The sequence below is a fragment of the Emys orbicularis genome, chromosome 1, assembly GCF_028017835.1.
Source record: "Emys orbicularis isolate rEmyOrb1 chromosome 1, rEmyOrb1.hap1, whole genome shotgun sequence".
NCBI lineage: Eukaryota > Metazoa > Chordata > Testudines > Emydidae > Emys > Emys orbicularis.
The window spans coordinates 106,617,817-106,639,648 of NC_088683.1; the positions used below are offsets into that span (position 1 = coordinate 106,617,817).

Below are 21,832 nucleotides of genomic sequence, written 5' to 3' on the forward strand. Positions count from 1 at the left end.
TGTTCTTGTATTTTTACAATACACCTACAAACTGAATTCAAGGAACTAAATAGAGAGCCAGAAGTCAAATTCAGAGGTGATGGGTAAGGCTAAGACTTAGTCACGGGTATTTTTGGTAAAAGTCATGGACAGGTCATGGGCAATAAATAAAAATTCATGGTCCATGATCTGTCCATGACTTTTACCAAAAATATCCCTGACTAAATCTCTACTTCTGGGGCCCTGCTGCTCTGAGCGTTCCCCAGGACTGCTGCTTGGGCGGTCCGCGGGACCAGCCGCACCGGCTGCTGCTCAGGCGGTCCCCGGAGCCAGCTGCCCGGGGCCTCCTGAGCAGCGGCTGGCCCCGGAGACCACTGGAGCAGGTGGCCCTGGGTCGCTCCAGCAGCAGCTGGTGCGGCTGGCCCCGGGGACCACCGGAACAGATGGCTCCAGGGCCAGCTGCTTGGGCGGCCCTGAAGTCAGCTGCACCAGCCGCTGCAGAAGTCACGGGGGTTGTGGAAAGTCACGGAATCCATGACCTCCATGAAAGAATCGCAGCCTTCGTGATAGGTAAGGTATTTAAGTTATATCTGTAAGGGAATCTAAGTTAGGTGTCATTTACATGCTCAGGATCTAAAAATATAAGTTGGGCCAAATTAGGGACTGTCTATACTACAAAACAAAACACAGGCTTATGTAATCAGATTAATGGCTTGGACAAAATGACAAAGGCTTTAATTTTGTTATGGAACATAGTTACATTTTATAGCATAGATGGGGTTTAAGTATGTTATGACTTTTTGTTATGTGTCGTAACTATATGCCTGAATCTATTTTTGTAGTGGGGAGGCTTCAACTTCAGTCTTCTTGGAATTGGATCAGAGTTGTGTATTGCAAAGTCTCTTCATGGTGTGTTCTCTAAACATAAGTGTATTTTTTAGGAGAACTTGTTGAAACTAAGCATACTAAAGCTATTTATAAATGACAACTCTGTTTCTCCCTTTGTAGCGAGAAGAGACAGTCTTAGTCAGGTGTCCCCGAATACAAATAGTAATGAAGAATTAGATGAGATCTGCTTGTTCTACATACGGAAAAGTTGTAGCTTTCAAGGTAAGTCATCATGATACTAGCAAGTTGCATTAATTTTTCCTTTATCTTAGAATGTGTGTGGGTGTGTGTTTTGTTTTTAATTAGTCACCAAATATTCCTATGGTATATCTTGTATAATGATTTTACTCAGTAAAAATGGCTGGAAGCTGGTCTTCACTTCCTAATAAGACCTTTTTCCTTTCTCCTCACTGTCCCTAGTCTGTACACTTTGCCCACAAGGCCATTGTTGCTATTCTCTTCCTCCAACTACAAAGGCTGAAACCCGTGAATTTGTGACCCTTCTTCCTTTACCATGTATGCAGCCCTCATTTGGTTTCTAGTATTGGTCTTTTCCCCCCCCCCCTTTACTTACACTTGGCACAGAAAGAATCTCTGAGAACATCAGTTTGGGCAATCCCCCATTGATTCTCTTTCCAGATCCCTAAAGTTGCCCTTGATTCTGTTGACTCTCCCTTCATTTATGTTACTGATACAACTGGGAGTCTATATGTGACAGTTCCTCTACCCTTTCTGCCATATACCCTTTCTGTCGTATTGCTTGTTCTGGTAACCATAAAACACCATACAGTACTTTCTATCACAGATGGTGTTGGCAACAGTCTTAACTTAGTAGATTTAGTAGTAATCAGACTCGTCTAATATGTACCCAAGAGTTCTGAAGGCCCTTAAGTATGAAGTGTAGTCTCATTTTAAAAAAAGTTACTGTTCCAAAGGATTGAAAGATAGCAAACGTATCTATATTCCAGAAAAGATGCTAGGGGTGATATGTGGAATTACAGGCCAATAAGTCTTACATCTGCACCTGGCAAACTGGTTGAAATGATAATTAAAAAACAGATGACTAAAACATCTGGCGGATCATTATATGCTAGTATGTTTTCTGCAAAGGAAAATGGTATCTCACTAATCTAGTAGAATTCTTTGAATGTGTCAAATACCTCCTATATCCACTGGCGGGCAATTTTTTTAGATGTTCAAAAGGCCTTTGACAAAGTCCCTCACAAAACACTACTAAAGAAGCAAAATCGTCATGGGGTGAGAGGCAAAGTATTGCCATGGATCAAAAACTAGTTAGGAGTTAGAAAACAGAGTATAATTAAATAGTCAGCTTTCATCCTGGCAAAAGGTTAACACTGAGATACCTCAAGGTTATGTACTGGGTACAGAATTTAATATATTTATGAATGGTCTGGAAAAGGGAGCAAAGTAGCAGAATTTGCATATGACACAAGTTGTTTAGGCCTGGTCTATACTACACGGTTAAAAGCAACAAAGAGTCCTGTGGCACCTTACACGGTTAGGTCAACGTAAGCTGCCTTGTGTCAACCTAGGGGTGGAAGTGTCTACACTTAAATTTGGCTCCCGCTGATGTAAGTGCCTCTCTACGCCAGTTTAGTAACACCTCTCCAATGTCATAGAATCACGGTTAGTGTAATTAGCTCGACGCAGTGTCAGTTTAGACACTGTGTTGCTTGTGTTGACTGTTACTGGCTTTCAGGAGCCATCCCACAATGCCCCACACTGACAGTACAATCAATACAAGCGCTGCTGGTGAGGATGCGCACCACCAATACAAGGAGCCAAGTGCGCGCGCACACAAGCAATATAACAACTGTGGTGGCTGTATGCTGGCGTAAGTTAGGTCGACGTAATTTTGTAGTGTAGACATGGCCTTCGATTCATCAATACCAGGAAGGATTGAGGAGCTTCAGAGAGACCTAACTGAGCTAGGTCAATGGATGATGAGGTGGCAATTAAAGTTCAGTGTCGATAAATGAAAGTTAATGCATGTTGGAGGGAAAACTTTTAAACTACTAGCATCCCTTTCAAGGTTCTGAATTAACTGTATTCGCTCCGGGTAGAAAGCTGGGTGTCACTGTAGACAGATCTCTGGTTGATGCACAGCTGTGATCAGAAAACAAACAATGTTAGGATGGAATGGAGAATAACAAGGGAACATTATAATGCCTCATATCAATTGTGTGGCCTCATCTGGAATACTGTGTATAGTACTGGTCATCCCATCTAAAAAAAGATACAGGAGAATCAAAGGGGATTCCGAGAGAGGCAACAAGAATGATCGAGGGCATGGGAAAACTCTCATGAAGAGTGACTGAAAAGATTGAATTTCCTTTTCTTAAAGAGGTGACATGATAAAAGTATATACAGACTAGTGTTAGTATGGTCTAGAGAAGGTAGATAGGGAGTCTTGTGTTCTCCCTGTCACAATACAAGAACAAAGAGATTTTTAATTAAATTAAAAAGTAGCAAAACTGATAAAAGGAAATATTTTCCCACAGCATGTAATTACACTATGAAACTTGTTGAGGCCAGGAGCATAGCAAGATTCAAAAAGGGATTGGACCTTTATATGGATAACAAGAGTATCCAGAGTTGTCATGATTAATGCTAATACATTTTGGAAGGGATATTAAACCTCATGTTTCAGGGCTTATGCAGTCTCTAATTATATCTCATTCTAATATCTAATGTGGTGGTGGTGTGGGGAGGAAGCATATTATCCCATATCTGCCTACTGCAGGTTTCTTTCACCTTCCTTTGAACCACTGGTACTGGTCACTGTCAGAGACTGGATACTAGATTAGATGGAATGTAGGAATTACTGTACTGTGACCCTAAATCACTATAAGATATTCTTGCTCCCTTTCAGTACTTGTCTCTTTAAGGCTGTTTGAGCTGTTGTCTCACCTCAGCCTCCTCTCACTTTGAGCGTCCTCCAGCTTGTCAGGGTGAAGTAGCTGTTGCTGCTATCTGTGTGTGGTTGCATGTCTCCTTCCCTTTTTCTATTCCTCGTTGCCATGTTCACCTTTCATCCTTTTCCCTGCTCATGGTCTCAGTCTGCTGCTTCTCTGCTGATTGTGCCTCTTTTCATAATTTTGTACGGTGTGGTTTCTGTGACTTCAGCTGCTGTTCAAGGTCCTCTGCCTCTTGCTCTAGAATGAAAAACAGCTCGAACTTTGTGCATACAGACTTTTTTTTTTTTTTTTTTGTCTTTACTCTTTCCTGGTGAGGGGGTTTATGTTAACTGAGCAACTGTGCATATCTACACTTCTTAGTATGAGCTCTGTCTCAGTTACAAAATGCCTATATTGTCAAGAGGGACAGTGGTAGCTGTCCTGCAGTGGCTTGAATGTGAGTGCAGTCTGGGGCAGACTGTGCAGAAGCAGGGAACAAACCACAAACTAGTTGTGAGTTCTATACTTAGATTTCACCAACCAGTTATCAAGTGTGAACTCCTCAGGCACTAAACCAGCCTTAACATGGAGTCGCAGACCGTCTCCTTGGGTACTCCAATCTGTCTTGCCACCCAGGTGAGCTTATCTTTGTGATAGATGGTCCCTTACATCAGAAATCACAACAATATTCAGGTTACTCCCAGTCTGAAAGGACTAGTCACTTACTTCAGGGTCAGTTTCACCAGAGAACTCAAACCAATGGCGCTTGTAGCTAATCTGTAATAAATTATCTAAAGACTTATTAACTAAGTTAAGAGAGTAATTTACAAGGTTAAAGCAGGTAAACATAAGTACACAAATGAATTACAATCTTAGGTTTCAAAAGGTGATAGAAACTGCTTGTAATATTCAAGCTCTGTATGTCATTTAGGGATAACCCAGGCTAAGCAGCTGGGGATCCCTTGCTTATGCTTAGAAATCTTGCCCTCCCAAAATCCAAACAGCATAGAGATACTGTTTCTTCTTGTTAGGGATTTTTCTTACTTTCCCAACCAGAGTTCAAGCTGATGGGATGAGTACATGCTTGCATCTCCTCGTCATGAGGTGGGGGGAGGAATGCAATTAACAGAGTCTTTGTTTGATGTTTCACAATGGCTCATTTGGGTTTCAATGGGTCTTCTTTGTGGGCAGGTTCTAACACCTTCTGCAGAAAGCCAGCATTTTACATTCATTAATGTTTCTTTTCTGTTCGATAACTGACTGACTTACACAATTAAGTATCTGCATCGCAATCCTCTGTAATATCACCTTATAACATGGGGTACAGATGTTTGGCAAGAGCTGGCACCTTGTCTGCCAGCATCACAGTGGTAAAGAGGACTGGACTGTTTGAACAGTATCAGCTGGGGAGTAATGGATATTAACTCTGGGAATCTAACTGGGTCCCCCACTCTCATTGTCATTGTTAACAAGGCCACCGGTGTAATCTATGTGGTTGGAAAAAATATTTATTTAATCTATTGTGGGGATTTGAGTTCATAGTAACACATGACTTTATAGCTTTAAAGCAAACACCCACCACCACAATTATATCCTTTAATAGTAGCTTTTAAACCCAAGCAAAGAATGTAATGGGACTAGAGGAGGGGGTCCCTCTTGGTCACAACTGAATCACTTTGGTTGGCCAGTGTATGGAAGCTTGCATTGAGATGTCTATTCTGTACCTATTCAGTAGGTGGACACTTTCTAGTGCTGTGTACCTGGCACCTTCACAAGCATTAGATTCCAATACACATACCCAGAAAAATCATCTTGTGTTAGGCCATAGAACTAATATAGCTTCATTTCATTTTTACCTTTTTTTAGATAAGTGTATCAGAGTTCATTTTAATTTGCCATATAGATGGCAGATCTTGGAAGGTGCCCTGTGGAAGGACTTGAAGGATATGGAGAAAATTGAAAAGGCATATTGTGACCCCAGTAATATCAGGTATACCTTGTTAGTAATTTACTAATGTTTGGGGCTTTCCTTCTGAAAGTGAAATACTGATCTAGATCCTTAGCTGGCATGAATTGACACAGCTCCATTAAAGCCGATATCTAAACTGCTTAATTTTATTTAGTGAATCAATGGGATTTAGCTGATTTACACCAGCTGAGGGATCTGGCCCCCTGGTTGTTCATTGTAGCCTGGGATCCATCTTGGGTGTTTATGGGTTATGCTATAGACCTGAGTGGCTAGCTCACTTGTTTGTTGTTCTGCACTATTGCACAAATGGATTATTTACAATGGAGATGGTGGGAAAACTTTTGAAGAAAATAATTTAGACTAAAATATTCTTGAAAATTTGTCCTGTTTTGACTAGCTCTTGTCCTGATTCATCCCTGCCTTTATGACAGAGTGCGTCTCCTTTACCATTGTAGTATCATATTGAGGTAGTGCATGGCTCTTCACTCATTTCAGCGAGGAGTCCTTGCAATAAGAGATGTGGGAGGATTAGAGCTGAGAGAGAGAGACAGCTGAGGGGCCTAGGTAGCAATTGCGAAGGTGGGAATAACTTCAGAAAGCTTTGGAATTGCTGTGGTAGTGCAAAGAAGATATTGGAGGAGACTCATACTAGGGATGTAAATATCATTTAAAAAGTTGAATGGTTAACCACGGTCCCTCCGGCTGGCGTGGGGCGGCCGGGGCTGAGGTCGCTCTGGCTGGCATGGGGCGGATGGGGCTGGGAGTTAACGGTTAAGGTCAGTTAACAGTAAGCCTAATGCTAATCGTTTAACCTTTTACACCCCCAACTCATACCAATATATGGTATAATGTACTGGAATATGTATATGGGCCACTTACTTAAAAAGATCTCACATTCCACCTAGTGTGTTTGTAATGGTCTTGGCTTCTAATGGCTCATGGCCTGAAAAAAGGACAGCAGTACTGCTGCTGCTAACAGCCAAGAGATTCTCTTGCATCTGTAGCGATGAGGAGCTTTTGGAAGAAACTGTTGAAGTTCTGTTTCCCAAGTTGCATGTCTGTGGCTAGTGGCCACTAAGCACTGGAAATTGTAAAGAGAGGATTGGAGCAGCTGATGAACAGATCTGTTGATTAGCCCATGCTTATGTTGGATCAAAGCCTGACTTAAGCTATAAGTGCAAATGAGTTTTGAGGGTCTCATCTATTAATTCATATCACAAAATCATTGCAGTATCCACAGTCTTCTGTTTCTGCTTTAGAGGGATCAAAAGGCAAGAGGTGTTCCAGCTCAGAATATAAGGAATTAGCAGAAGTGTGTGTGAAGTTTACACATGCCCATTTTATATCTGACTGAAGAACCACTGGGGTCATGACTGTGATTTCTATAAGTTATGATTTCATATAGATTTACAATATTATGTCTTAACTTTGGCACCATATACAATACAAAATAATACACATGTATGGGCAGTGTGAGGGGTGAATGTTGTAGGAATCATAACTTTGCCCTTCACTCCTGGGGGCACTTACATTACTTTGACACTGGGCATAATATTTTGCATTATTTTTATGGATCTCTGACTCAGAAGTTGTAAGTATGCTCAACTGACTGATGCTAACTCTTTTTTTTTTTTTTTTTTTTAAACCCTTTGGCCCTCTCATACAGATTTTCATACAGTGGCTTGCAGTATATATCTTTTCAGAACATGACCTATGGCTCTGCCAAAGTTAGGCGCCTCTCCACAGCATCGTCTGTGACCAAACCCCCTCACTTCATTCTTACAACAGATTGGCTTTGGTACTGGAAGGACGAATATGGTGTGTGGCGTGAATATGGAACAGAAGTAAGTGTGTAGATGAAAGGCAGCTGCCCAACCCTATTGCATTAAATCTGTGGAAACTATTGGAAGCCACATGGGCTGTCTTTTTTTATTTTAATAGTCTATTGATCAAATTTGGGCTCAGAGGATTAGTAATGGGATATGGAGACTTTAACTTTTAGGTTCAGTGGCTCAGATACAGGAGCAGTCAGTATTACTGAAAATCATTACTGACTGACATCTGTTCAGTGCATTGTCTGAAATAGGTGACAGGTATTTCCACCTGTTTTCATTGCTTGAAATGTAACCTTCTATTTCCTTCAGTGTTTCTTGACACTCTGGATTCAGCAGCTCGCTCTGCCCCTCCCCATTCCCATCTCCATCTTGAGAGTTGGGGAAGTTTCTCTGTTTAGCTGGTGATGGATGGCCCTTATTTTAAAGGGAAGTAGCACACAGGCCTGTAAGGCCACAGCTGCCACAGAACAAATACTTTATACTTTCTCATTTTAAGAAGATTAAGAAAAATCTTTTTTCTTTTGGTTCTGACCTGACAGGATGATGATCATGATGCTTCCACTGTATGCAGCAGTGATCTGGAGCACGCTTATCTAGCAAAAGTGTCTCCAACGTTGCAGTTCAAAGCTGGGAGACATGAATATGAACTCAACTTTAAAGGTACGCTGGGTTTTTTCCCCCTTCCTTTCAGATATGTTGTGTAAACTATGTTAGTAGAGGAGAAGTTAAGATATTAATCTTACTTTGTGGTGGTCAAAGGAAAAGGGAATCCATTAAAGCTCTCAATACAAGAGCTAGTCACCCTGAATAAACTCATGTGCCTATTCAGACTGAATTTTTTTTTTTTTTTAATTTAAAAGCCTCCTCTGCAAGATTCAGCTGATTTGGTGAAAAGTTGCATTGTTTTTTGACGCTAACAGTGTGAGAGAATCATGGAAGAATCTGTAAACCAGCTTCCAACTTCCTTTTAATAACAGGTTAACAGCTAGAAAAGGAATACTTTAGCAAAGCTTGCTTTTCTTTAGCCACTTCTAAAGAAGCCTGAAAACTAGCTTAGTCTTTTCTCATGGATTTCTCATTCTAGTTATGGCAAGTAATGAGCCCTAAGGAGTAGACTGCAAACCAGTTTCCAGGTTCTCTCAATACTGGTTTAAGAAGAAGAAAGCCTTTGCTTTTTTTAGTTTGTAAATCTTAAACACTATTTACATATTGCTCCCACCACTGTTAAATCATTATTAGGCAGGCTGGGCACTGCTTAATCTCTTCCATGTGGCTCTTTCTCTGTTAATGTCACAAATGTCCTTTTACATCCAGACAGCCACCCCCCAGAATTGGACTTAAACTAAGGTGGTGTGTGTTTTTTTTTTTAAAAACCATGTATCCATTTCCTAGTTAAAGATAGGTTTGGCATAGTGTCCAGACAGTCGTTACTTAGTGTTTTAGCAGGAGGTTATTGTGGAACCATTGCCACAAATAATAAACTTCCCCCTCTGCTGCTTTCTCCAGGAATCTAGTTTGAGGTGTAAGAAGAGTCTTACACAATCTCGCCTTGAGAATCTATCTGTTGCAGGGCAATGGACAGAAGCCACTGCTTCATGCCAATTCTGGCCTGTTCCAGAGGCTAGCATGACATCCAGTATAAATTAGAGCAACCTCAAGGCCTGCCCTAACTTAAAGTAGCTTTCCCACAGCCGCCTATGGGCTGCTCTATAACCCAGAAGAGCTGGAGTGTAGGTTGCTAGCAAGCAGAGTGGCTAGACCATGGCTCTGTCTGCCTGGAAAGGATGAAGTAGTGGGTTAACCATGTCAGGACTTAAAGCAGCGCTTCCAAGGTGACCAGATACTCAAACTTGAAGCTAAGACCACTAATTATCCCCTTTTATGAGAATTTACTCCCCTTCCCACCTCTTCTCCAGACCTGCTATCCATACACTTGGAGAAGCACAAACCACCTGGACTGGTCATCTGGCTCCACTCAGACTCGCTAGTACTAGCCTATGTCTTGAATCTCTGCTACTGTTGCCTTCTACCCAGAAAAAGATGCAGAAGGGAAACATGAACTTCCTACTGGAAGTTATGCTGGACCTCAGTCTATATGCCTGTAAGCAGCATGGAGTTCCCATCCTGCTCTGAAGAGAGTATAAAAGTCCTACCTAAACCCCTTTCTGGTAACTTATACAGTGTAAATTTCACCCTGAGATTACTCCCCACGCTTAGCAATTCTAGGGGTCTTCCCTGCAAAGCCTCTTTCTCTCTCTCTTTCCCTGAAAGAGAGACCCCATCCCTTTTTAAAACCTGGTTGCGGATGATTGTATCCATTTGCTTGTATGACTTGGCAACAGTTGCAGTATACGGTCAGGTAGGGTACAAGCCCCCGATAAAAGGATGACTCTGGAAAACCATGCATCCTTATGCAGACACCAGAGGGAAACTTTATCACTGTGCTGGCCCTGGCACCAGCATGTGGACAAAGGGTAGGTGGCTTACAGCTCCCTGTATTAGGGACAGCCAGGGCTTGTTTTGGCCCCAGGCATGGTCTAGGGTAGACCTCAGGCCTGTTCTAACTTGTGTCCCTGTGCTAATGTGGTGGGCAGAATTGCTGGATTATAAATTCCACAGCCTCATTACCTCTTCCCTGACATGCCTCCTTTCTCTTCCTGGATTGCCTCCTGCACTGGGAAAGGTGGGGGGAGGGAATTTGCTGTCTAGTCATAAAGCTTTGCTAGTTCTGGGTCTTGTATCATCAGACCATTCTTCATTCAGGAAGTGGAGGCTGAGAACTGTAAGCCAAAAAATAAAATTTTGATCAGGATGGGAAACGCAACTGAAACTTTCTACTTAAAATAAATAAATAGAATAAAAAATTGGGAACTATGACCACCCTTTTAAAAAGTCACTTTATTGTTGGTAAGCATGATGCAGAATGGGTGCAGTTTTACTTTAAAACCATTTATTAGAAAGCATCCTCATTCTTGCAGGTATCATGAGCAAATTACTTGGCTTGTAGAGGCCATATGTGTGTATTCTTAGTATGCTAACAGCATCTGATGAAAGCCAGTTACCTCTGCAAGAAATTAAGCTATTGTAGGTCATTTCCTTAGAAATACTAGAGTAACCAATGAGGGTTGTTCCTTCAATCCAGCTCTTTATTTTTGTAAACAAATACAGGCATCTTTGCCTGGACAGCCTGAATGGTATAACATTCTGGCTTATTTTCCAAAAATAAGGTTTCCGTTTTTATTTTTATTTAAAAATCTACGAGACTGGATTTTTTTTTTGGTTTTGTTTAGGGACAGTAAATGTGATACAAAGGCCTTGTATATACATACACAATTTAGGTCAACACAGCTGCATTGCTCAGGGTCTGAAAAATCCACACACCTGAGAGCCGTAACTGTGCTGACTTAACCCCAAGCGTAGATGCAGCTAGACTGACAGAAGAATGTTACCATCACTCAAGGAGGATGCAGCAATGGGGGAAAAGCCCCTTCCGTCATTGCTGTAGGCAGCGTCTGCACTATGGGGTTATGCCGGCATAACTGTGCTGTTAGAGTCCCTGTAGTGAAGTCTTTCATTCCTGGATCATTCGTTCAAATCCAGACTACCATGTGTTGTCAGTCAATAAAAATTGGTGCCCTGTGATGGCTGTTTGGTAGCCTATTTGAAGAGTTAATGGTCCAAGTATAGCTGTAAGGGGAGAAAGGTCGCCTTTGTTGACAGCGTTAAGGGAGAGGCTGAAACCTGAGTATGAAGAATGCAACTACCCATTCTGTAGAGGTGGTCCTTCCAGGTGAAGGTTGAAGCACACGAGCAGAACAGTGTGGGGATGCTTCCACAACTGCTACCTATGATGCATCCGTTCTCTCCATAGCCCTGGAAAGTGAAGTGAATTATCTGTCATTTCCTCTAGATTTCAGAGCAAAACTTAAAAAAAAAAAAAAAAAAAAAAAATGGAGTCAGAATTCTCCTATCTGATCTACATGGTAGAGCTTGGCTCCTGTAGTCTGTGATGCAAATGGGAGTTGGCTGCATGTAGTAAGAGCGGGACATTGGCATCATTTAGTGGCAGTCTTGGCAGAATCTTAATGGAGAATTTTGCCCCAAATGTGAAGATTGTTGAAAGAGATATTGGCTGTCTGTGCTGTGTTTTCAGCCATGAATCAGAGAAACCTTCGCTATAAGACACAGAGAGAGGTTTGCAGGAGACCCAAATTCCTCTCCCCGCAAGACGTGGAAAAACGGAGAATCAGGTAAACTACAGTTACTCTACTCAGAGATGGTGGATACCTATGTATTCATGCAGTACTATGCAGTGTCTTGCAGAGAGAGCGTGAGTACTAAGCAAAAGTAAAAAGACTGCTTTTAAGATAATTGTAATAAGAATTGACACTCTTGGAGGGAAAGAGAGGAGTGTATGTGAAGTGGAAAGAGTTTTAGATATGGCTGTACCCATGGGTCCTGAACACCCTACCTGACTGAGAAGAGGCTGGATCAAGATGAAAAACATTGCATAAGCAGATGGGGGAGAGGTCAGTTCTTTGGGGGCAGGGTCTTTTGTTTAATATGTCTGTAAAGGACCTGGCACAATGGGGCCCTGAAATGTCTGAGACGTCTAGGCACTACTGAACTATAAATGCTAATTATAATAATAGTGAGGTAGGATGGAATGTGTCTGAAAACCGAGAGCAATTTCAGATAGAATTCAGAAAATGTGAAGGTAAGCGAGGTTTAATTTCTGTATGTAATAGCCCACATCTTGCTTTCTATAGTACTTGGTGCCTATAAAACACACAAAATTAACCCTTGAGGTATTGGTAACAGAAACAGCCTTTCTCACAGTTACTTAAATATCTGTGTCCAGTCCCAACTAAAACTAGTATGGCAGTGTTTTAAAACTGAACAGCTATGGGGGGAAAATAATTATCCAGTTGAGTGGGTGTTTTTTTTGTTCACACCTTCTAGTTAGACTCTAAAAATAGCTCACTCATTGCTGGAGTCAATTGACAATCGGGTAAGCATAGACCACAAGGAGTTGGTAGGAAGGGGCAGAGCCCACCAGCAGGATTCAGGTCAGTGACTTGATGGGAAGCCCAGTATCCCTTTTCACCAAGGCTACATTTTTTTTATTTTAAACCTGGTTGGTTAACTCTGTTTCAGCCTTTGTTTTGCTAGGCTAAACAAGCCAAGCTCTTTTAGTGTCCTCTTTGTAAGATAGTCTCTCTATTACCCTACCCCTCATTCTAGTAGCCCTGTTCTATACCTGATCCTGTTTGAATTAATCTTTCGTGGACGTGGGTGACCAGAACTGTATACAGGATTCCAGTTTACCAGTGCCTTATACAATGGTATTAATACTTCTCTATCTCTACTGGAAATGCCTCGTCTGATACATTCTAGGATCACATTCACTTTTTTTACAGCTGCATTACACTGCTGGTTTATAGTCGTCCTGGGATCAACTAATACACCCAGATCTGTCTTATCTGTTGTTTCCAACTGATGAGCCCCCAGTTTATAGCAGAAATTCTTATTAGTCCCTAAGGTCATGACCTTCCATGCTGTACTATTAAATTTCATCCATTTTCTATTACTTCAGTCCTCTAGGTAATCCAATTCTTCTTGTATAATATTTTGATTCTTCTCTGTATTGAAAATGCCTCCAGTTTTATGTTGTCAGCAGATTTCATTGGCACACACCTGCTTTTTGTGCGTAGGTCATTAATGAAAATATAAGTAACAGCTGTGAGTTCTGCCTAACCATTTTGCAGTTCCTGGCTTGTCTTATGCCATAAATTTGTAACTGACAATTTTATGTAGCAAATTGGAAATGGTCATTGCTTAAGTAATGAAGTATAGTATTTGGGAGGATTAGGAACACCTGGTGTAAAAATGATGATGGGCATTTGTACCTCCTAAGGTAAAATAGTGTAGTAACTTACCCAAAATAACATGTTTAGCTAAGTGAGTTTATGATGGAGATACATGTTTTAGTTTTTTGTAACTGAGAACTAAAGCACAATGCATTTGTGATGCTGAAATGTTTCCTAACCACTGTGGTGCATACATAATGGGTGCCCCAATCATGCTTCTGTTGGTATCAAATTCAAGCAGGATTTGAAGACAATAAATTTGATATTGTGGTCGTTAGGTACTGGAAAATAATGTTCCGGTATTTTGAAGTAGTACAGGAGTTTGGGGGGGGGAGAGCTTATTGGCTGAGCATTTCAGTCTTTTCACATAATGCTCTGATATTATGAAACCCCTATCTATAACCTGTTATCTTTGGAAATATCATATATGGTTGAGTCCTGTGTAGGCAGGTGGAATTGGACATGTGTAATAGTAGATTGTTTATAATCAGTAGGAAGGAAACCATAAACTCTCACCTTGTGGAGACTGGGACTCAAAACTGCAGAAGGCCCAAGCAAAGTGAGCTTAATGGTAACAAAAGAGACTTAACCCCTTTAAATGTTGGGTTTGTGTGAGAACCGATGACCTACACCAGAACTATTGGTAGTTTGAGCTCAGTTTGGTGACACAACTCATACCAACAATTGATACTGAGCCCTTTTCTGTCATTTTATGTGCTCAGGCCCCAATTCAGCAAAGCACTTAGGCACATACCCAACTATAAGCATGGAAATTGTTCCCATTGAAATCAATAGGGCTTCTCTCATGCTTAAAGTTAGATGTGTACCAAAGTGCTTTGATGACTTGGGGCCTCAGTTCCTAATTAACAGACATGAGGTTTGGAACACTTTTGACAGGATATGTTACGCATGCTAAACTGAAGATACAGTTTTGAAATGCCTGGATATATTGGGTTACCTTTTATTTATTCTAAATTAGGCAAAACTCTCTAAGGTAATACTCTTAAATATTATGATTTAAAACAAACAAACAAACAAACAATAACTCTCTTGTAATATACAGTGGTGTTGAGCATTCACAGGAAGAATCCATTCCAGCTCACTGGGACAAATCAGCTTTACCAGAATTGGGATACAAGGTATGGAGCTCTTAAGTTTTTCTGTCTGATCACATACAGCTTTCTTAAAATGTAGGCTCTTCTTCAAGAGACACTGCATATTCCCACTTATGGGATAACGCATCACCTTGTGGTGATTTCCGATACAAGAACTTCTAGCAGTATCAGCTAGAGTGCTCTCATGCTCCTCACCTCTCCCCTCAGCTTTCAGAGTAGCAGCCGTGTTAGTCTGTATCCGCAAAAAGAACAAGGAGTACTTGTGGCACCTTAGAGACTAACAAATTTATTAGAGCATAAGCTTTCGTGGGCTACAACCCACTTCTTCGGATGCATATAGAGTGAAACATATATTGAGGAGATATATATACACACACACATACAGAGAGCATGAACAGGTGGGAGTTGTCTTACCAACTCTGAGAGGCCAATTAAGTAAGAGGAAAAAAAACTTTTGAAGTGATAATCAAGATGGCTCAGTACAGACAGTTTGATAAGAAGCAAGTGTGAAAATACTTACAAGGGGAGATAGATTCAATGTTTGTAATGGCTCGCAAGGCTTTTTAGGGGGCAGAGTGCCTCACAACCTCATTTCCTTCCAACTGCGTGGCTGGACAGATGTGAACCTCTTTGGAACCAAAGATTCTGTTGTGTTAGGTAGTTAGTGTTAGTGGTCAGTTTAGTGAGTGATCTTTTTTGGTTCTGTGTTATGGTGGAATTGAGGAAACAGAAGAAGCTGGGATTTAAGAGGTGCGCTTCCTGCCTGGCTGTCTTCATGGTGTCCGATGACCATGTGTGGTGCCTGGGAGAAGAACATTCATTTCTGGGTGGATCTTAACTCCCAGAGCATGCGAGGATAGGGAGATTCGCCTGCACCTCCTTTTCCTGAAAGAAGCCCTCAAGGCCAGACCCTCTGGATCCAAGCCCTCCAATCTGAGATCCATAAGGCCAGTCTTAGCCCCTGTGGTTCCCAGCAGCAAAAGACTGAAGGGTTACAAGAAGCCGCATCCTCTGTCGGGGCCGTATCTGGTCCCTGCAGCTCCTGGAAGGCTGTATAGGGCTGACCCGAGGGCCACATCGTCGGATACCACTGCCCCAGTTCTCATGGAAAGGATGAGCAACAGTTCGGTTACTCTTCCCAGTTCCGTACCTCCTGCCATACTGCTTTCCAGCTGTTGCAAAACTCTGCAACTGCAGGAATGGAGTCGGCTTCACTGTCCACTACCGGTTCCAGGAAGATGAATTTCATCAGTCTGTCCATAACCGGAGTCGTCAGTGCCTTCGATTACAGCCGTTGTGACACCAAAGGAAATGAGGCACAAGGGCAAAGGAGCCACTGTTAGCAGTGCTGATTTCTATGCATCAGAGCTGTCTGAATCTGATGGATCAGACAAAGGTGCTATGTCAGTGATACTGAGGGGGGCAGATGGGGTGGGGGCACGAAAGCGCTCTAGCTGACACTGCTAGAAGAAGGTTCTCCTGCAAGGCACCACATGGTGCCTTATTTCATGTGTGTGACTATGCAGAGCCATCTGGAGCACCTGTTACAGGTAAGCAACCTTCATTTCAGTGTTGCATGTTCCCTTGTAGATGACCATCCCTTACACGATGTACTTACTATATTAGTAATTGCAGTCTTGTGCCTGCTTTCACACTGAGATGGGGGAAGGTGGATCTTTGTACCTGCAAGAGCCTAGCTGAAGTCAGTGGGGCTTGGTAGGGGTGCAAGGACTCACTTGTGAATCCTTTATTGCAGGATCAGGGCTTTGGCCTAATCAAGAAGCAGTGACTACGTTAACCCAAGGCCTGGTTAACATCCAGCAATCAAAGAGGGCAGACAGACCCACAAGGCTTTTCAATGATTTTATTTATTTTATTTTGGTTCTGCTGTCTTCTTTTTGTGTTTGGTTGTGGTCCAAGGGCTCACGGATCCTTGGGCACTGACACTAAATTCAGCAACACAAGATAGCTGTGGGTGGTGAGGCAAACTTATTTTACTTCTGTTCTTGGGTGGAGCCGGTGGGAGTGCAGTATTTTGTTTTCATCGTAGGGTGTACTGGCAGGCGATGATAGGCACGTTGTTCCTAAGGCAGGACATTAAAGATGATCTGAAAGGGGGGGGGGGGGAGGGGGAAGGTTGGGCTTTTTGTTCCTGATTATAAAGCCAAGCAATGGAGAAGAAGAGGTAGTTTCTTAAATTGTGTGGGGATTTTTGTCTTGCTTTTTAACATCTATTTAGTAGAGCAGGTGGAAATTTTTCACATTTCAAAAATTTGAAATAAAAAAGGAAAAATGTTGACAAACGTTTTGTGACTTCCTCCTCCCCCAGCTCTATTTGGCTACTGTGATTGACATATTGAAGAAAGAAAGTTTTTTGTTGAATCTTCAACATCCCTGCCCCCCATCTCTTTATTTAAAGTATAAGAACTCACAATATTCCCCCACTAAAACCCTCAACAAATCTTCTGGTAAAAGTAGGAAGGCTCAAGTTGACTTCGTGGTGTTTCTAAGGTAAAATACAAGCAGGAACCCCCCCTGCGTTCAGGACTTGAGCAGTAATAATGTGGTGGTTTGTGATGGCTCTGTAAAAGATAGGAGACTGGTTTACATATATTTTTTTATAGCTGATCAAACTTCTCAGCTCTTCTGACGAATACAAGAAGGTCCAGACTGACTTTCAGCGCACAATGCCCAAAACAGTCATTCAAGAGATTCAGAGAATCCAGAACCCGACTCTTTGGAAAGTGTATCAGTGGTATGTGTAAAACATTGCTCTAGTATGTTAGTACTTGCTGCTGTTAGTTATGTTCAGAGTCCTATGTGAGAAGCCAGTATGCAGCCATGTAAACTGCTGCACAACTGCTTTTTAGCACTTGCTTGACCACTGCTTAGCTGAGATCTGCAGCTGGCTGAGGCAGAACTCAGGCAAGATGGAGGTTATTCTGATATTCAAAGCCCTCTGTGGGAGTAGCCCATCTCCCTGAGATACGGCTTGCAGAGGGGGAGAGGCATTATCTCCCAAGAGTTGCATTTCACAAGAACTGAAGTTTGGCAGCCAGTGAAGGAGATCTGCAAGTGCAAATGACAGAATGTGACAGGAGGCACTGTTTGTCGAGCTGGGCCACCCCGTCACCCAGTTGTCAGGCTTCCCTGTTAGATCAGGTAATTGCAGTGTGGTGGGCTCTGGACTCTGGGCAGGGCCGAGCAAGCAAACAGTCAGTAGCCCCTGAGACTCCTGGCTAGGGCAGGCAGTTGCAGTTGGGGTTCTGGCCCTCTGGGCGGGGCAGAACAGCAGTCAGCCTGTAGCCCTTGGGCGGGGCAGGACAAAGAGTCTATGGTCCCTGAGCCTCTGGACTGGGACCGAGAGCAAACAGCAGCCATGCCTACTGGTCTGTGGGGTGTGGTAGGGGAACCCGGCTCGTCCCGCTCCACCGGGTTCTGACCCAGGGCCCTATGAAGCTGGGGACTTCCACGCTAAGGGTTTAGGCATCAGCTTCTACTACATCCCCTTGGTCACTTCCTACCACAAATTGCATCCCAGGCATCTCCTCGGCTGGTGGCGGCTTGGTGTCCCCCTCATTCCCTGCAGCTGGCGAGTTGCCCACAGTGTAGTCCAGGTCCACGGGCTCTGCTGCTTGGAGTATCAACAGCCCCTCTGGAGGAGCCTGCACTACACATCCCTCTTCCTCCGCAGCCAGCCCCAACTGAGCTGGGCTGCCTCCTTTTATCCAGCTCTTCCACCTGGAGCATGCACAGCAGGGGAAAGGGGGCGTGGCCTCCTGGGCCCACAGTGATTGGTCCATCCCTGTTGGCCCAGTGCGGGATTGGTACACCCCGTCACACAGAACTTTCACAGTTCTAGTTTAGGGAATTTCTGCAAGAGTTCAGAATGACTTCAAACTCCCCTCTGACTAGGCTTTCCGTCAGTAAGGTGTACATGTGATCACACGCATGCGCGCGCACACACACACATATATATCCAGGTATTTATCCAACAGCCTGGGAAGGAAGACTAATATTTCTATTCTTAAATATTTTGGAGGCACTTGGCTACAGTCAGAGCCTTATAAGTTCTTACACAGGTATATTTGAGTACATGGTGCATCTCGTTTCTGTTTAAACCAGACCTTTTTAAAAGCATACTTTTGTGCAATTATTCAATTTTTTAAAAGTATTAAAATATTTTGCAAAATCTGAACACTCTGCAACACTCATCACAAATAATCTGAGTGCCTGCCTCATCGGAACCTGCTTGGCTAAAATAATCTGGCTCTGCACTGTGGAACTTTGACAATGCTTTTTATTACAGGCAGAAAGAGCAAATGCAGAAGACTAGTGGAGGAAAGGATGTGTGTGAAAGACTCTTATTTCATGGGACCAGTAAAAAGCATATCGATGCCATCTGCCAGCAGAACTTTGACTGGAGAATCTGTGGTCTTCATGGGACAGCTTATGGCAAAGGTAATTCTCTACCTCGTGCTCTGCTAACCTTGATTTAGAGAGAACTTTCTCTAGCCAAACAGTAGCTGCAGCAGTAGTTTGAACTTGAGAATGGCAGAGGGAGGAGGCATTCAGCTGAGCTAGGTGTTACCTGTATGCCTAAATGGGTAGTGTTAATGTTAATCACTTAATGTGGCAATGTAACAAACCCACTCAGCTGGAGCTCAGGCACTTCTACAGACCTTGGCCTATGTGCTCCACACTGTGCAGTGTAAACCGACTTATTTGTGTGGAAAGATGTGCTTAAGAGGGGAAGGGAGGGAGTGCCGCCCAGCACTATTCCTAGCTCCGGCTGCCACTCCAACTCCACTCTTGGCCCTGCTCCTGCCCCCAGCTGTGGCCCCAGCCTTGGCCCCCTTACTCCTGTCCGTGTCTCTCCCCCCCCCCCCCCCCCGAGCCACGGCTTGTCTTCTCTGAACCCCAGGAGGAAGTGGTATTTAGTTGGTCTCTGATGCCATGCAAGTAAACTACACTCCGCTTCAGTATTCCTTCCATCCCTGGCAAATGATACAGTCCCTGCCACTGCCCTATTTACAGCAAAGGATCAACATATCAAGTGAAACAAAATGGGCTTTAATTTTTTAAACATTTAATCTATTGTTCCAGAGTTTATTCACCCAGTGGGTTGCTTATGACAATTAGAACATTTTGGAAGGCAAGATACTTCAATTTCAAGCTTCCAAAACGTTACTATAAGCTTTGTGTGTGTGTGGTGGGATGGGTGTGGGGGCAGACAGCATACTCTAAGAAAGAGAAAGAAGAATTAGAAAAAAACCACTGATAATATCTAACATGTTTTGTGAAAAATCAAATTGTGGTAATATCTAATGATAAATTATGCTGGAAAGGATGCCCAACACACAAGAAATTATTTACAAATCTCTCACCAGCTTCTGATTGATTCTCTCAGTAAACATTAAGATTTTTTTCTCCTTGCAATTCCAATAGTTGTGTTACAGGAAGCCAGCAATCTTACCAACTTTATCTTTGTCTACTGCAGGAAGCTACTTTGCAAGGGATGCATCGTATTCTGATAACTATAGCAAGACCGACTCAAACATCAAGACCATGTTTCTGGCTCGGGTCTTGGCGGGGGACTTTACCCTTGGTAGCTCTTCCTATCTTCGTCCTCCCGCCAAGGACAGCGGAAACAATTTCTATGACAGCTGCGTGAACAGCCTTTCGAATCCATCTATCTTTGTCATCTTTGAGAAACATCAGATTTATCCTGAATATCTGATTGAATACATGGACCAGGCGGTGGCAACTGCTCTGTCAATGGCTTCGCGTGCTTATTTTCGGAATTGACTTAACTGAGGAGAGTTTTTTGTTTAATAAAAATGTGCCCAGTATGTTTTAGACACATTTAGACTCTCCACCCTCTCCTTGTAACAGTAAGCAGGGGTGACTATCTTAAGAAATTTTAGAAAAGCCATAGTATTTTTATGAGTTTTTAAAATCCAGTCTTTATTCCTAAATTTCTCTAGTGGGGCTAACTTGTTTTTCCCACTGTTAGTCTGTTCTGGGGGATTTAATAAATCCAGTAGATGTTCATATGATTCTTGCAATGTGAGATGAAGTAATAGAAAAGCAGGTGGTTGTGATGTCATATGAAATTCTTCTTTAAAAAAAAAAAAAAAAGTAATTATGTTTTCATTAGTTCTCCCCTAGTGAAGTTAGCTGTGAAACTAGTTAGCCAGGGCAGTATCTGCACAAGGCTTCTTGTGGGCAAGCAATTTGTTTAATAGTTTCCTTGGACTGTTGCACACATGGACCTCCTGTGGATCACTGCTACCACATCAGGGTGATCTCCTACAACCCTCTACTTGCTAAGGGTTTCTCCTCCTAATACCTCAGGCCTGCTAAGCCCCAAATGTGGGTTACAAATAAAATAATGCAGGAAGCTTTAAATCTGCAGTTACATTAGTTTGATTCAGGATTTGTGATGTTAACATAAATGAGAGAGTTGTGTGTTGTGGTTGGAACAGCGGCAAGCTTAGGTGTGTAAGAAGGGACACCAGAGCAGTTGGTTTGTGTTCTTTCTCCTCTCCAGCGGAACTACTTCAGGCAAAACATCTAAGAATTTCTCTCTTACTCTTTTTTCTCTTTTAGACTTTCCTGTAGAATTGACGTTTTTCTGACCTGGTGTGAGAGAGGTGGCTGCTACAGCTTTCTGCTATTATCTGTTCCTAGTTGTCAGAGGTGGTATATAGATACATGTTTGCATTATTTAAAAGCATGATTCTACTTTAAGAATCAGTATGGGGATCAAGTATCAGAGGGGTAGCCGTGTTAGTCTGAATCTGTAAAAAGCAACAGAGGGTCCTGTGGCACCTTTAAGACTAACAGAAGTATTGGGAGCATAAGCTTTCGTGGGTAAGAACCTCACTTCTTCAGATGCAAGACTAACAGTATGGGGACAGTATGGGGATCGTGTTTATTGTCTCGGTGGACCCAGATTAAAAAAGTTTTTACAAGGCTGTTTTTCCTAGCTGTCAGCCCTGCAAACTCAACTTGGGGATCTAAGCGTTGAGCGAGGTTCTTTCCTCCTCCTTTATCAATGCCAGTAATAAAGGTTCCGTAGGTCATGTCGTATGTCTTCAGTGACATCTGTGCAAACCCACTATATATATATATATATATATATATATATATGTGGGGGCTATACAGGTTTAAGTGATTGGTCCTGTAATTGGAATATAGAAAACAATTCTGTTGATGTTTCAGAAAGGATAGAATCTAGTTCACTATTTATCTT

The 21,832-nt window shown here is 42.5% G+C and overlaps 1 protein-coding gene across 1 annotated transcript in view; it reads left to right on the plus strand.

The window, feature by feature from the left end:
• Positions 1-20,697, plus strand: part of LOC135878512 (protein mono-ADP-ribosyltransferase PARP12-like) — a 36,617-nt gene extending 15,920 nt beyond the window's left edge. The window contains exons 4-12 of the mRNA XM_065404206.1: positions 988-1,089; positions 5,652-5,775; positions 7,421-7,598; positions 8,129-8,249; positions 11,743-11,839; positions 14,523-14,598; positions 17,199-17,329; positions 18,884-19,035; positions 20,075-20,697. Coding sequence (XP_065260278.1) covers positions 988-1,089; positions 5,652-5,775; positions 7,421-7,598; positions 8,129-8,249; positions 11,743-11,839; positions 14,523-14,598; positions 17,199-17,329; positions 18,884-19,035; positions 20,075-20,382 — 1,289 coding nt within the window. The 3' untranslated portion in view covers positions 20,383-20,697. The remainder of the gene's footprint in view (positions 1-987; positions 1,090-5,651; positions 5,776-7,420; positions 7,599-8,128; positions 8,250-11,742; positions 11,840-14,522; positions 14,599-17,198; positions 17,330-18,883; positions 19,036-20,074) is intronic.
• The last annotated feature ends 1,135 nt before the right edge of the window (positions 20,698-21,832 follow it).